Source organism: Aplysia californica, unplaced genomic scaffold (assembly GCF_000002075.1).
Source record: "Aplysia californica isolate F4 #8 unplaced genomic scaffold, AplCal3.0 scaffold00700, whole genome shotgun sequence".
Lineage (NCBI taxonomy): Eukaryota > Metazoa > Mollusca > Gastropoda > Aplysiida > Aplysiidae > Aplysia > Aplysia californica.
This window is the reverse complement of record NW_004797970.1, coordinates 4,807-20,954: the sequence shown is the minus strand read 5'-3', so window position 1 is coordinate 20,954 and position 16,148 is coordinate 4,807. Positions and strand designations below refer to the sequence as shown.

The window sequence follows — 16,148 nt, the reverse complement described above, 5'->3', positions numbered from 1 at the left end:
GGCGCTCATATGACCTTATGCAGTTGCGAGCGCCGTAAAACCCTTTACTAAAAAAAATATTTTAAAAAAAGTATTTTGCGACCACAAACAACTGATGCCATGCATTGAGAAACTGAAGTAAGAAAAAAATATTTCAAATTTTTTGGCATAGGACATCTGAAAAGCAGGCAATATATTCTGTCTCAAGAGGCTATCCCAGGATAGAGAAAAGTGGAAAGTGTTTGTCCGTGGCCTATACCCTGGTGCAGGGTGAGAAAGGCAATGATGATGATGATGAATATTTTCTGTCTTCTACCACTAGGCCCTCCATGGGAAGATAAGGTAGACGCTGTGCCAGAACCAGTCTCTTGACGCCTACCTCCTTCATTATTATTCTTTGTTGTCCTATTTGAATTGTCTATTGTGGTGAAAGCCTCTACTGTGTTTACAAAAAAACCCAACATTTTTCTACTTTTCAGGGATTTTTTGTCAGCCCTCCAAGATGATGACTTTGACCTTGCCTTTGGTAAGCAGAAATAGCAGGACTTGTTTCCCTCTGGGACATTGGTGTGAGCTCTGTGGATACCGTCAAGACAACCAGCTGTACTCAAGAAGTGTTCAAAAGCAATTTGGCTCTTTCAGAGTACCACTTTGCCAGAAATTTTAGGAATTCTGGAATGACAGCATTTTCCATACGTTTTACTTCTATTTGACAACAGTTCATGACAGCCATATGTGATATACATTTTATGTTTGGTCACGCAATATACAATGGAGTCTGCTTAAACCAAAGTCTATGGGACTGTCGGATTTTTTTTCCTTCGGTTTAGCCGCTTTTACGGTTAAGAGAGTTGTCCAAATAGAAGAAAAAAAATTGGAGGAAATTTTTTTCGCAAATGTTTTCGAATTCAGTGTGTTTGGTTCAAGCAGACTCCTCTGTATTATTTCCCACAAGTCTTGTGAAGTCAGTGTGGCAGTTGTCCTTGTTTTATATCTTATTGCTGACTGGGCATATGTGCTTTCTCTGTGGAATCCTTGTGATTTGGACTGTCTGCTATGCCAGTGACTGTGGTGTTCATGTTAAGCTCTTCACTGTTGCACTCAAAAGACTTTAGCTTGTTTCCTTAGTGGGGATGTTTCTTTTAGAGATTTGTGGCCCCAGAATAACAAGTAACAAGGCTTGAGTTAACAGTTTTCACACATAATATTAATTCCCACAAATGAAGGACAAAATTAACATGGTATTCATCTCAGAAAATACAGAATCAAAAGTCCTATCTTTTATATTCAGAGAGGGAGTACAAGGGGAGGCCACAGACACTCTAACTTAGCCTAACTCCAAACACAAAATTTCTTAGTCAGAACTTTGTTATTCTGGGTTAGCGGGTTTTCTCTGTCTATTCTTAGAATTTCTTATCTCACTCAGTTTAGGTTGGTCCTGACTGGTGGCCGGTTGAAGCAGCCCATTTCCTAAATGATTTAAAATGTTTCAATGGGAGCGAAAAACATTTATGAAAAATAAACTCGGCTCTACAAACCACTTCATTAGCATTGGTTGAGGGTGGCAGCTTTTCTTTCTCTGATTATTTTATTAAAGAAGTATCGTTTGACTGAAAGAGCTTTTTCCCCTGTCTAATAGTCTTCTGTATTTGCTTAATGTGGTAGTTTCTGACGAATTTTGAAGACTACTTTTCTATTTTTCCATTTGTAATGGTGTTGTATTGTATGTTTTTCTGCCTCGGACATGTTTAGTCAGTTGCTTTTCACATCGGAGCTTTGCCTGGAAAGATCTCATGGTGTATTTTCACTGCGTCTGCTGAGTGATGACAAAGATTTTTTACCAGTTTTATACTGTGCCAGTTCCCAATCTTTTTCCTTTTAATTATGAATTTTATAGTTCTCCAAAAGTGATTATACTAATTAATATTGTCAGCGTCCGCCCACAATCGTCCAAATGAGTTTCTGGAGGTTTCAGGTAAAGCCGTTGTTCGCATAAAGACATCAAAGGGCATCTTACAATATAGTTTTGTTTCGTTGTTTGTTTTCTTTTCCCTGGTTTTTAATTGAAAAATGATTAGCTCAGTTCATGATTTTGATTTAGACAAACTTTTTTTCTTTTATTTTCTCAAAACTTCCAAAAATTACTTCGGTTCTTGTGGCGCGATGCTGACTATAGTCCTTTATCTATCCGGTTCTCTTCTCTAGCAGACAACTGTCAGTCAAGGTGACTGCCCTGTTGCATGCTGCAGGTAACTGTAAAGTTGAGAGACTATCTCCTTCGTGGTCAGTCAATGCCAATAGAGGAAACCACTGCTGGTTCCAACTTTTTAAAATGAAAATAATGATAATGACAATACTTGGGTTTATATAGCGTATACCATGCTCTTCAGCATGCTGTATGCACTTTACAACTATAATAACTACAGCAGACCCTACAACACAACTCAGAAGCATTCTTGGCTTCCCCAGGAGGCATGCAATGCAAGCAAGTTTTGACACTAATATGTACTGCATCAGCATTCAACATCATAAAATTATCCAAGAATCAAAATCCCAATGTGATTACCATGTACTGCTTACTGTTTTGAGACCTAAGACTTTGTTTTACAATTTTTGTTTTGCCTCTGGTTTGGTTTCTTTTTTCATCTGCTGGTTTATGTAGGGTGATGGAAAGAGGGACACAGAATTTGTATTTCTTTTTTGCTTTTGTTCTACAGAATTTTGAATCTTCTCATTGTAAGATATAATTGTTAATCTGATTTCGAGAGATTTCTTTCTGCATCTAGTCATGTTACTCCAGTCCCTTGCCTCAAACCATCCATTTGTTTTGTGTACCATATCGTCACTGCACTAGCAAAATGGCACATCTCATTTTTGCTACTTTTGAGACATAGGGAAAAAACTTTTAATTACCGGTAGACTTTATCATCTAATAATGGTAACTTGCTGTGCATGTTTCTTTTGTGACTGCCAGCTCATTTTTGTTTGGATTTTTTGCCCAAACATTGATATACATATAGTATAGTACCATCAAACAAAATGATGGGTTAGTTGCATTTTGGCACAACTCTGTGGTATGCCATTTTTCTAGCTCAGTGAAGATATCAGACTTATTCACATTTTGCCTAATCTGAATAATTTTTAAATTTCATTTAGAAATGAAGGGATGCACTATGTCTTGTGGGCCTTATGTTTCAGTTCAAGCTATTTTGCCGGTGCCAAGAACAAAGAATTAGTTGTACATAAGATATACAGTCTGCCACGAAACTGGCGGGACAGGAAAATCTTCTCCTGTTGTACAAATTTTGCTAGGTACATGTTTAAATACAATATGTGCATGCTAGACTGTATTGTGTTCTGAAAAGTATTGGGTTGATGTATGTGTTGATTTCTTGACAACATGCATGTTTTACTTGTAGCTGTAAAGCTTTACGAATTCCTGGTGATGTTTTGACTTCAAGGTCTTAATCTGGAAGTTAACACTTTCCGTCCTCATGCCTTCCTGTTCCATATTTTGTAAGTGAAATTATTCTTACTGTCCTGAGTATAGAACAAGTAGAACAAGCATATATAAAATTGCTCTTTCATTGTATAAATATTTCTAAATTTTATACAAATTGTATGGAAAATAGTTATAGAGTGTCTTTTGAGTTATTTCAGTGTTATATCAAACCGTCTGGATTTTTTTTTCTAGAACCATTTTGAAACAAGCAAGAAAAGATACATAATGTAGATAGAATTGTTTAAAGAATGAAACAAAGTTTTCTCACTCCTGTAAAATTTTGCTGTCTGGGCTAAGCATATATATATTTGAATGACTCGCCAACAATACTGAACTATCCGCTTATATCGACATGCTTTGGGAAGTGGATTTGATGTCGATATATAAAACTGTCAATAAATAAAAATATAAAGTCAAAGAGGAAAAAACAAGGGGAGGTCAGCGGTAAAAAAAGACAACACTACTTTTTAAGCTGGTTGCTTCTCTTGATTCTTACACAACTAACTACACAGTGAAACTAACAAGAGGCAGAAGGTAGGGGTTGAAGTTGTGTACCAAAGACCGAAGGGCGCAAGGCGCACACGACACACCTTTGTTGTAGCATCCTTGTAAGACCTGTTTATGGCTGCTTGCTGGGGAGAATGGAAAGGTGAGGCACGGACTCGCTGACCGTGGCACTTGCCAACGATAGACTGAGAAGGGGAAGGGAAGTGAGCGACCAGGAGTGGGGGTAGGGAGGTGATGCCCAGCGCACAAGATGCTCACGTCTGTGAGGCACTGTACTGTGTTGGAGACTACACTGTGTAGGCCCTACATGACTTACTACAGCGCGGTGTGTCGAATAGGCTACAAGGTGGGTATGCGGACTTTATGAAGAACTAATGCGTTGACTGTAAGCGTGGTTTTTTCCCCTCATTTATGTTCGTGGGCTTCGCCAGGTACCCAGGAAGCATGTCCATAAAGCAGAGTGGGCCGAAAAAATGTTAAGATAAATTTTTTGTGAAGAAGATATTGAAGGAAAAATTTCATAATTAGAAAATATGTCGATTTGTCAAAATGTCGATACATCGGCTGTCGATATAAGTGGACTACACTATATATATATATATATATATATATAATAATAATAATAATAATAAATTGGACTCTCAAAAAGATGTGGCCAGTGTATCAGTGAATGTAAGCTACATTCTACAAGCCTTAACTTATTAACATAATGATTATGTTCCCAGCTGGAAACACTTTTGTGTGGTCTATGAAAGAGTCAGTATGAACAGATTTGTTAAGTTCTTGAATTATTAGCTAGGGCATTTATGTAAAAGATTTTACCGTAGACAGGTCTTGAGTTGAAACAAAATGATTAGTAAGGTCAGGAGTTCAGTGGTAAGCTGAGTAAGGTCAGAAGAAGTTTGATGGTTTGATGAGTAAGGTCAGAAGAAGTTTGATGGTATGATGAGTATGTTCAGAAGAAGTTTGATGGTATGATGAATAAGGTCAGAAGAAGTTTGATGGTATGATGAGTAAGGTCAGAAGAAGCTTGATGGTATGATGAATAAGGTCAGAAGAAGCTTGATGGTATGATGAATAAGGTCAGAAGAAGCTTGATGGTATAATGATTAAGATCAGAAGAATTTTGATGGTATGATGAGTAAGGTCAGGGGCTTGACGGCTCGATGAATAAGGTCAGAAGTTGGATGGCGTGATGGATAAAGATGACCAGGATTTAGTTCTTCATAAGTATTTGTTTTATCATTTACTTTACACTCAAAGATGTACTCATGTCTCATACCGAAGGAATGCATAATTGAACTGAAGGCAGCGATAGTTTCCCATAGCCAAATATCTTATATGTGTTCATATTAAAGTGAGTGCATTCTTTTTGTTAATGGATGGGCAAAGGTTACAGTGTAGCTGAGAGTTATACCCTGTGCCCCTTTGGGGGATCGGTTCTCTAATACAGACCTAGTTGTGGTATTTAAAACAAGCGCGTTTGTTTTTTAGGATCACTGTCGGCTTCGTTCGGTTTGTGCCACAATGGTCGCTTTTCGCCTTCAATCTGGCTAGCCCCTCCTTCCGAACCGAACCGAACTGAACTTATCATGCCAATAGGCACTGAGTATAAAATGTGACTAGTCAGATTTGTTGTGTACTAGACAGGGGAGATAATAGCAAAATATGTTCTCAGTGCTGCCCTTTGACTTTGACTTCTACCATTTTGAGTGTAACTGATCAGAATGGAAAGAAAACTATGACAATGATAATAATGATAATGATAACTATAATTAAAATTTATGTAATGCCTAATCCGTAAAGCCCTAAGTGCTTTACAGTGCAGAATTATTATTCAATACCACTGACAAACCGAAAGTCAGAAAAGGTACTTTATGAGACCATTGAACAACACACACACATAAACACACACAGACACAATGTACACATTCATATATGCACACATATTTACACACATATGTACTCACCCCCAGGGCAGTGCCACTGACTGAAGTGTCTTTAGGCCATTCCCCAAGGGGGGACACTTCTCGTTCTAAAGCACTGTCGAATTGTAAATGGGCTGATCCTACAATGTCATGCTCATAACTTTGCCTAACTACAACAGGGTACTGCTGCTTTTTCTTTCGTAATCCTTACTATCGTCATTTTCCTCTACTTCTTTTGTATGTTTGTGACCCACTATTTCCGGGGTGCCTTGATAGTCGAAGCAGAATTTATGGTGTTGAAGCTAGAGAGCTGAGCAGTGTAAGTCTGATTCCCTGTAAGGATTTCTCTGTTGACATCCACCCCTTGACGCTCATATGACCTTATGCAGTTGCGAGCGCCGTAAAACCTTATTAAAACAAAAAACATAGGTACTCACACATACATGTACATATGCACACACACAAACACACATTTACTCACACACATATGTACTTACACACAGTTCCTATGCATACACTCACACACAAAGACGAGAAAAAAAAAGCGAACATTGTTTTGCACTGACAGGGCTGATTTGCTGGACTGAATAATGCTTCTGGAATGGAATATTTTTATTTCATGTTTACTTTTATGTTAATAAGTATTCTAAAGATTGTATTCTCATTCAAATGTATTCAGGGTCATGGAAAATCAGACAATGCAACAAGCCCCCCACCCCCACCCCACATGTGGAAAAAACATAAGAACTATTTTTAAAATCAATTTGTTGGTTATTTTTTCATAAAAGTAATTTTACTCTAAAGGTTTAAAATTACTCAATAATGAATGGGCTAGATCAGCTTGGATTTAATATATTTAAGTACTTGTTAGTATTGTAATGATTTGATTTTAAACCTCTGTTAGATTTGACCCCAACCCCCATTTTATAAAAAACTGTATCCCGTAGAAAAGTCTAATGATCATAATATAAGGTTTTACTGACTTTTTTTTTAACCCTTCTGTCTTTCACGGATGTTTTTATGGGTCATCATTTTTATAAATGATTTTTCTAGATTGTGTAGGTATGGCATCTATATAGGGAAACTTGTTTCTACTGATGTATTGAAAATATTTGAATATACTGATAATACTGTTTATGTGTAAAGATATCCTTGGCTTGTTAACTTATATGTATATTGAAAATAAATTTCACAGTCTCATGCATACTTATGAGATTCAGACAATGTCTGTTCTGCTTTTAACCGCATGGAAACAGTGAAATATTTAAAAGAAGTTGTTTTCATTTGTGTTTTCAATATTAAGATGGGGGTTTTTTTATTTGTTGGGGGGTTTCAATGTCTGTGTTGTAATTGTTAGGCTCTTTGCACTTAATTAAGGTGGAGATAAAACGACTTTCCATAAGATGGAGATTAAACCTATCTCCCTAGTGTGGAGATAAAATGACTTTCCATAAGATGGAGATAAAACCTATCTCCCTATGGTGGAGATAATACTCCTCTCCATGAGGCTGAGATGGAACGGCTCTCAATAAGGTGGGGGTGAAACAGCTCTGTTTTATCTGCGAATGTATGATAATACCTCTTGTGTCTAGACCATTTAACACACAGCTCAATATGACATGACTTGCACGAATCTACTATTAGGGCAAAATCGGAACAATATCAGAAATTCAGATTACAGGATTTATTTGTAAAAATCAGCACCTCTGATATCATTTCTGTACAAAGAGAAGGTTTATGACTAGATCTACCAATAACTGATGCTAGTATTAATGGAATTACAAACAAAACTTTATTTATTTATTTTTTTAAAACCCAACAAATGACATAAATGAACCCAGTGGAATTCTTCTCTTACCTATCTGTACAAATTTCTTATGTTGTTGTAGATGGTTGGCGTGAGCTCAGGTGTACTTTGCTCCTTCTTCCATATGAAATATCTGTTGCCAATATCTGTCTTATTCTTTTGAATATGTTGCTCTCTAGTGATATCTCTAATCTCTGGCACTTGTACTATACGTCCTAGTTGTGTTGCAAGTGCTGTAAAACGCTCACTAATTATTATTTTTCTGTCATAGTTGAGTCTTTTTCTTTTCCTCGTCCTTCTCCCTTTCCCTTCCTTTGTTCACATATATTTTTTGACTCCTTGACCACCATCAACCCCACCTCCTCTTCTTCTGCCGCCTATTTCTACACCCCTGGAATCTATACTCCTCTTTCTCCTCCTTCTCCTTCTCCTCCTTCTCCTTCTCCTCATTCACTGTCATTATAACAACATTTCGTCACTATTCCACTAGTGTTATCAGCGGCAACATCACCGTCAACACCACTATGACAAAATAATAATGATAATAATACTTTTAATTCACTGATAAATAATGAAAAATAATATTGATAAAGTAATGATAATAACAATATGACAAGGCCTCCAGCGCAGTCTACCTTAACGGCAGCGTGGGGGATTGATTCAGAGCAACGGTTGGTGTGAGACAAGGCTGTTTGCTCTCTCCCACTCTCTTCAACATCTTCCTAGAACGAATCATGACTGACGCACTGGAAGACCACAATGGAACTATCAGTATTGGAGGCAGGACAATCACAAACTTGCGTTTTGCCGATGACATCGATGGATTAGCAGGAGAAGAACCGGAGCTCGCCACATTAGTGGAGCGGCTGGACACAACCTCAGCAGCCTACAGCATGGAGATCAGCGCCAAGAAAACCATGCTAATGATCAATAATACCAATGGCATCAATGCGGACATCCAAGTAAGCTTACGTGTGCCTCTTTAATCTAAAAGTAAAAGCAGAAATGACTTGAGCTGACTTTGAATTTTGAATGAACTAAAAGATTTGGTCATTCTTCAAATCTCCAGGCAGTGCTTTCCAGATCTTGGGGCCATGAAATGCAAATGCCTTGTCATCTATTGTTTTCAGTTTCATTGAAGTTTCAAGAAGTTAAAGTAATTTCTTTTCTTTTTTTTGGTCATCAACTGATGACTTTAAACTTAAACTGCGAACTGAATTGTACAATTTCAACAGATGTGATGATAAATAAGATGGTGCATTATCACTCAAGCATTTGTGACATAGATAAGATAAGATAGCCTACATCTTTATTGTCCAGATCCTGGCACATTGGTTTGGTGTTTCACCAAGTGTACACACACATACACACACACACACACACACACACACATGCACACACACGCATGCTTACAATCACATGCATAATATAAATGGGCAGCAATATAAACAATAACAATCTTAAGCTAGATACATACTCAAAGGTATTCTGAAGCATGCTCTAAGGTCGTATGAATACGTATAGAAGATGGCTAAGATGGAAGAGTTTGGATGGATGATGGTTAAAATGACCTTCTGCGTCTTTCTTTGTTACAGATCAGAAGCCTAGGTCTATTACTTCTGACTGATGTTTTTATTTGAGGGAACAAGGGATGTTTGTTGTCTAAAAAGATGGAATTATTTTTTTTAGTGCCAGCTGTTATATACTATTCATCCAAGTAGGGGAATGTAGATGTTTAAATTTTACATGCTTTCTGTATTAGTCAATTTAATTTTTCTTTATTTTGTTGTCTTGTGTTCCCGACCCGTGCTGTTATACAAAAATTGATAATATTTTCTAAGGTTGAATGATAGAATATGGACATGGCCAACTTGTACGCCTCATCATTTATTCAACCGGCAGCCAAGGCAGTTTCTGTCTAAAAGGTGAAGCAAAGTCGTCAACTACCATTCCCATCACCACTTTCTTCTTTCTCTCCTCTGCCTTTTTATCCCCTCCCTTCTCTTCCAAGGCTTCCAGTTCCTCACTTTCTTCCACGTTACCCATCTTTACCACTGCTCTAGTCGCTCTTCACGTCCTTCGTTGTCTGTTTTGTCATACAGAAGTACCTACATGTACATGTTTAATTAGCTACAGCCACTACAGGCTGTATCACCTGAAAATGGAGAGTGAACCACTTTATAAAAATAAAAAAACAACCCACCCGACTAATAATTGTTCTGTTCAGACCGATTATATAGATAGACAGAGAGAAACGCAGGCGGACATAGGGCATAGGACGTTATCCACACGAACAACATCAAAGACTTTTTTAAACAAAAGTAGCAAAGAAAAAAACAGGCATCGTTCCAAAGACAAAAGAATAATGGTCTTGGCAGATATGCGACTGTGCTAACTGTAAGGAAATTAACTCTGGTCCTACGACTTTTTAATGCTTAGTTTTGGTTGTCTGCCTTTGAACATTGTCGTAAAAATTTATTAGGGTTTCTTTTTACGTCTGTCCGCGTTATTATTATACATGTAGCGTGTTAACTTTCCTCTTACCGTGTACGGTAAAATCAAATCGCTCTGTTTGATCGTCTCTGATCTTTGTATACGGTTTTAACAGTTGGAGGACTAACCGAATCTTTAAAAAGCCCATATCCACGAACTTGAGAGTCTCTGCAAACTAAGCTCGGGGAGAACGAGGGGAATACTAAAGGCGTGGAGGATCGCCCTGATTATATCGCTCTTGAAAAATGGGAAACCACCTGGAGAAGCGAAAAGCTACCGACCTATCTCATTAACATCTTGTATCGGTAAACTTGCGGAAAGAATGATAAGCAATAAACAACCGCCTCTACTAGTAGGCCTACCTGGAGAATACTAACAACCTGAACCCACACCAAGCGGGCCTTAGAAAGGCAGCAACACAGAATATTTAACTTTTTAAACTAAGTCAAGACATCCAGGTTGGTTTTCAGGAGACTAAACAAACTATCACCATCTTTTTGGGTCTCCAACAGGCGTACGGCAGAGTGTGGAGAAAAGGCCTACTCATGAGAATAATGAACCTCGGGATACATGGCAAACTATATAAAAAATGGATCAAGTTCTTCCTGTCGGATCGAAACTTTGAAACCAAGGTAAACAATGCCCACTCGTCAAGAGAAGTACTCGAGGAAGACCTACCTCAAGATTCCTGTCTAAGTTGCACTTTGTTCCTGATCTTCGATCTTTAATGATGTAACGAACGCCCTGAAATCTGAAAAGAATCTCTACGCTGATGACCTTGCTCTCTGGCAGACACATCACAGCACGGTAGTAGGAGCAGGGAAATTAAATGAAGACCTCAAGAGGCTCCATAATTACTGTTAGAAATGGAAGTTTAAAATAAACTGCACGAAAACGGTATACACCATCTTCACAAAAAGCCATAAAGCAGCCAAAGAATATCTCCAACTAAAGATAGGAAATAGGAAATGAAAATGTCAACAAAGAAAAACAACTAACATACGTAGAAGTAGGAGTCAAACTTGACCAAAGTCTTAACTATGAAAAGCTAAGTGGAGAACATAAAGAACAGGGCGAAAAAAAAGACTCTTTTTAAAGAAACTCGGAAGCAGTTCATGGGGATCAGACAAACAAACTCTGAGAGCTCTATTCCTTGGCTATGTCCAATCTTCCCTGGAATACAGCAATAGCCTACTCACTATGTGCAGACAGCAGTACAACTACTTGCAACACCCTTGACAAGGTCCAAAATAATGCCCTTCGATTCAAAATGGTGGCATGAGATCCACACCTACCGTCGCGAGTGAAATCCTTTCAAATGTTGAACTCCTGGGAATCCGCAGAGATAAAGCAGTTTTGGAGCAACATGAAAGAACCAAAAGAATGTGCCCCAAACCCCCCCCAAACAGGAAATTAGTAGAAACATGGAAACAAAAGAAACAAATTAAACAAAAGCCAATGATGCATCACATCACAGAACTAATGGAGAGTCACCATCTACCACAAAACAGAAAAGAGACCAAAAGAGTCAACCAAAACATCCCTCCCCACCTTTCTTTACAAAAGCCAATATTTACAACATCTCTCAGAGACAATAGCACAAAATCTTCAGACCCATTGACGCTGATGCTTGCTTCACATCAAACAACCGACAGCTATTCAAATGACTGGATACACGTCTATACAGACGGCCCAGCATACAAAGGCACAACCTGGTATGGAATACTGATACCGTACCCAGAGTATTGTTATTTTCACGGACTCACTATCAGTCTTACAAGCGATAAAAAATGACCATCATCTAAACTAAGATTTGACTCATATACTGTTTGGCTCCCATCATCTGATAACATTCTGTGGCATCAACCTGGTAATGCAGTGGGTCCCCGGACACTCAAACATACCTGGAAAATACAGAGCAGACGCACTTTCCAAACAGGGATCTAGATAGGAACAACCCAACATTCCAACTTCATATAATACAGCAAAACAAATCATTAAAAGCAACAACAAACAGGATTGGATGAACAGGTGGGCCCTAAGAAAGACAGGCAGAGCAGTTTTCAAACATATGACTGCAACAAAAAGGAATTGCAATATCAACCACCTACAGAGAAAGAAACAAACCACGATCTTCCGCCTATGAACAGAACATATACAGCTCAACTTTCACTTAAACAGAATAAAACCAGCACTCCCCCCCCCCCCCCCCCCCCCCCCCACACTTGTGCCCTATGGTCTTTCGGGCTTCACGGGGGAGCGTTTCCCAACCTGATTTTGCAAAGGGAGCGGACTTCCCCTTTCCCCCCCCAAGGGGCCCAAAATGTAAAAGCCCCCTCTATGGAACATTACAGTAACTGCAGAAAACCTGCATTATCACTACATGGCATTGGACAGAAGGGTGAGAGCCCAGCTGTTGCTGGATCGACAACAACAACAACAACAACAACAACAACAACAACAACTGCAAACTAATGTTTCGACAAGTTTTTTTTTAATGTTAGCCTAAAGCAGGGTAAAAAAAAAGCAACAACAACAAACAAACAAAAACAAAAATGAAAAAAAATATACAAAAAACATAGATCTAGAGTATTTACAGCATACCCCTTAAACATTTTTAAAAGTTGGCATATTTTTCTCAACATCATACTTAAAAGTAGGCCTACACTTAATGTAGGCCTATCTATGTATGCACCCGAAGGGTTGTTTTTAATAGGCCCTATAATACCCAAAGACAAACACGTCGTATTACTGGATCAACATTTTAAAAAAAGTTCAGTCACAGGCCTGAAGTACCCTAGTGCCTTGAAAAGTTTCGTGGGCATTAGACTAGAGTGGTCTATAAATATGGCTTATAAAGTATAAAGGCGGGGTATTTTTTTTAAAGGGGGGGGGGGGGGGGGTAAGTGTTTTGCGGCCCTCGCAACGGCATAAGGTCATAATATGAGCGCGGGGGATACATTAAACTTTTTCAGTTGGTAGGAAATTTTGAATTTTGTCCAGGTGGCGGCCGAAGCCTACTCTTATCGATTTTTAGACCACCAAGAGATCTTTAACGTGCCCGACTTGCTCAAGGGCCCTCCGAGATTTTTCGTCCTTGTCCGAGAAGGCTAGGTGTAGATCTTTCTTACGAGAAGATCAGGGGTGTGGTTGAAAGACAAGTAAGAAAGAGTCAAGGCGTAGAAGTAGAAAGGATGCAGAAAGAGCCAGGAGCCCAGAGGAGGGGGCAACGGAGGTGAGGGGGTGGGGGCAGAAAGAGGAAACGAAAGCAGACGAGCATGAAAGGAGCTGAAAAGAGACAGTTTTAGAGAAGAAAATTTGTCGGTCGCTGCCCGGATTCGAACCCAGGACCTTTGAATGAGAGGCCAAGACATTAACCTGTAGGCCACGAGAGCCCCCGTATTTTGTTTTTATTATTCACCAGTCTAATAACCTTCATTTCAATTATTCTGCTTCCTGATCTTTGACAGACATACACGTCATCTTTACTAAAGCAAAACGGTTAAACTCCACAACCATCCATAAGTCACCCGTTTTCTCGGGTGGATATTAATAGTATGTATTATCATAGTTTAAAAAAATGGGTGCTAAAACCATTTACATGTATTAATAAAGTTTACTTTAGTGTCAAATTTTGATAAAACCTAGAAAGCAATTTTGTAAAGATACATTCGTCTGATAGGTAGATTTACATAGCTATGAATCTTTGACTTGCAACTTGCAATTCTCCTCGAGCTCAAAACGTTTCTTGACAAAAAAAATAGATCTATATTGGGATTTCCTCACAATGCCCTTTTGTTGATTGAAATATAGGCGCCGCCCAACCATGCAACAGAGAAGGCAAGGCCTATGAACCATTATTGGTTTGTTCCGGTGAAAATAGGATTTATGATCACGGTTTTAGTATTTTCAGCGCAAAGAGAATGCGCAGCGAATTAAACCGCAGGCGAAATTTAAAAATTCGGAGAAGGAACCCGGGCTGCAGTACGAAGGAAGAAAAAGTAAACGTTCGTATTGCCTTGGCTGTTTTTAAAATCGATCCTTTTAAAATTTACAAGATAACGTTCGTCTTTACCGTTTCACTCGCGGGTTCTTTTCATATGAAGTACGAACACTTTATGTGCTGCATTTGAGCAGAGGTTTACCTGCTGATGCCTTCTTTTGGAGCATAGCACTCTTGTGCCGCCGTCACAGTCATTGGTGTTTACACTTGGGAGTTGGAACCCATTGGTATTTTTGGGCATTACTTATGATTTTAACATTGTGAATTCTGATTGTTGAGATTCGTTCCTGTCGTCGTTGTGAGGCTGGCCGCTCTTCTTGGAGTAAATGGTATTCCATACAGAAAAGGAAAAAGTCGTAAGTACCGTTAAGCATAGCCTAGGCACACAACACGACTCCCCAGCCCGCTCTGACAACTGAACTGCTACTGCTAGAGATCAGGTCCACCAGGATATGACCAGAGTAGGAGTAGAGGCCCTAAGACGAGGCTGCAAAGCAAATGTACAGTCAATGTGTATTATATTGTATCGAGGATTGCTTACACTTAGATCTAGATCTATATCTAGAATCTAGATTCTAGGTACGTTTTGTCATTTCCTGACCAGACAGTGCTTTTATGCTTTAATGCTGGCTTAAATTATATATAAAATACTGAAATTGAAAGCACCTTTTTTTTAGATCTAGAGTCTAGATCTAGATCTAGATATCTAGAATCTAGATCTAAATCTTGTCTTCCATTAATATTATTGTGGTAAATTTTTACTTTCACTCCCGCACACAGATGCACTGTTTCAGGGGTCAAACTGCAGTAATGTTTGCTGCAAATCACACATAAAGTAAAGCCACTAAAACTGTCGCAAATCAATTATTTTCAAGACAATTTCAAATCTAACTGTAAAATATCAAATTATGGGTAAAAACAGGGGGGCATGCCCCCCTGTAACCCCCCAGATTTTCTTTTACCCCAGTGGGGCAGGCCCCCCTGGAACCCCCCGATTGGTCCAAAGCATGTCGATCTCGGTTAAAAACAATCAAATATTTCAAAAACTATTCATTTGCGACGGAAATGAAGATGATATTCGTGTTCAGCGCATCAATATTTAGTAGAAATTAGACAACTGGTAGCTGAGTGTGAGACGGGAGGGAAAGTAAAAAAATACCATATTGTAAAAATAGCCTAGGCTATAATAATAGAAGATCTAATTGCTTTTTAAAAAAGTTTAACACTCTGCCCCCATGGGATGCCAATCAACGATGGAAAGGAGCCGACCCTTTTCCCTATAGGACGCTGATCGATGGCGGTGTGATAGCTTACATCATGTACAGCACCTGTATCTTGGTCCGTGGGGATTTATATGTTTCGCGCTTTGTGTGCTGCGTGAGTGAAAAGTGTTAAAAAGGTTTTGAACTTGAGTTTTGTTGCAAGGCTTCAATTTTAGACAAGCGTAGATCTAGTCTATAGGATCTATAGTATAGGGCCTAAGCCTAGTCTAGTTTTAAAATATTCAAGGATACTCTCGGCACATAGTTGAAGTGAAGGAAAAGTAACGTGTACTGCTAGCACAGAGCAGACTGGCCTGACAAGGGCTATAGGCTATGAGACAATCCGGTTTTGGTCCTGGCCCAACGATTTACTAGGCTGCCAACTTTACTACCTTACTATCCTACAATCCTGCTATTCTACCCCTACCCCTAAGTCTAACCTATTTTATAAAGTTAATATTGATATTTCATTACTCATGGGGCCAAAACTGGAGATTGCCCACTATTGTATAAAAGGGTAACAGTCATTTCATCACAGTGATCGTACAGTCAAGACGTCACAGTCATCTCGTCACATCACAAATCTACAAAGTTGAATCGAGACGGTCATTTCGCCATTCTTGCAAACATCAAACGTGCATTGTCATTACAATCGCAAAGCACGATT

General features: G+C 38.8%; 1 protein-coding gene across 2 annotated transcripts in view; it reads left to right on the top strand.

Annotated features, from left to right (window-relative positions):
- LOC101850282 (ankyrin repeat domain-containing protein 27) overlaps nucleotides 1-3,887 on the top strand; it is a 37,980-nt gene extending 34,093 nt beyond the window's left edge. For both annotated transcript variants that reach the window (XM_035972457.1, XM_005108577.3), the window contains exon 19: nucleotides 459-3,887. In XM_035972457.1, the coding sequence (XP_035828350.1) occupies nucleotides 459-519 (61 nt within the window). In that variant the 3' untranslated portion in view covers nucleotides 520-3,887. The remainder of the gene's footprint in view (nucleotides 1-458) is intronic.
- The last annotated feature ends 12,261 nt before the right edge of the window (nucleotides 3,888-16,148 follow it).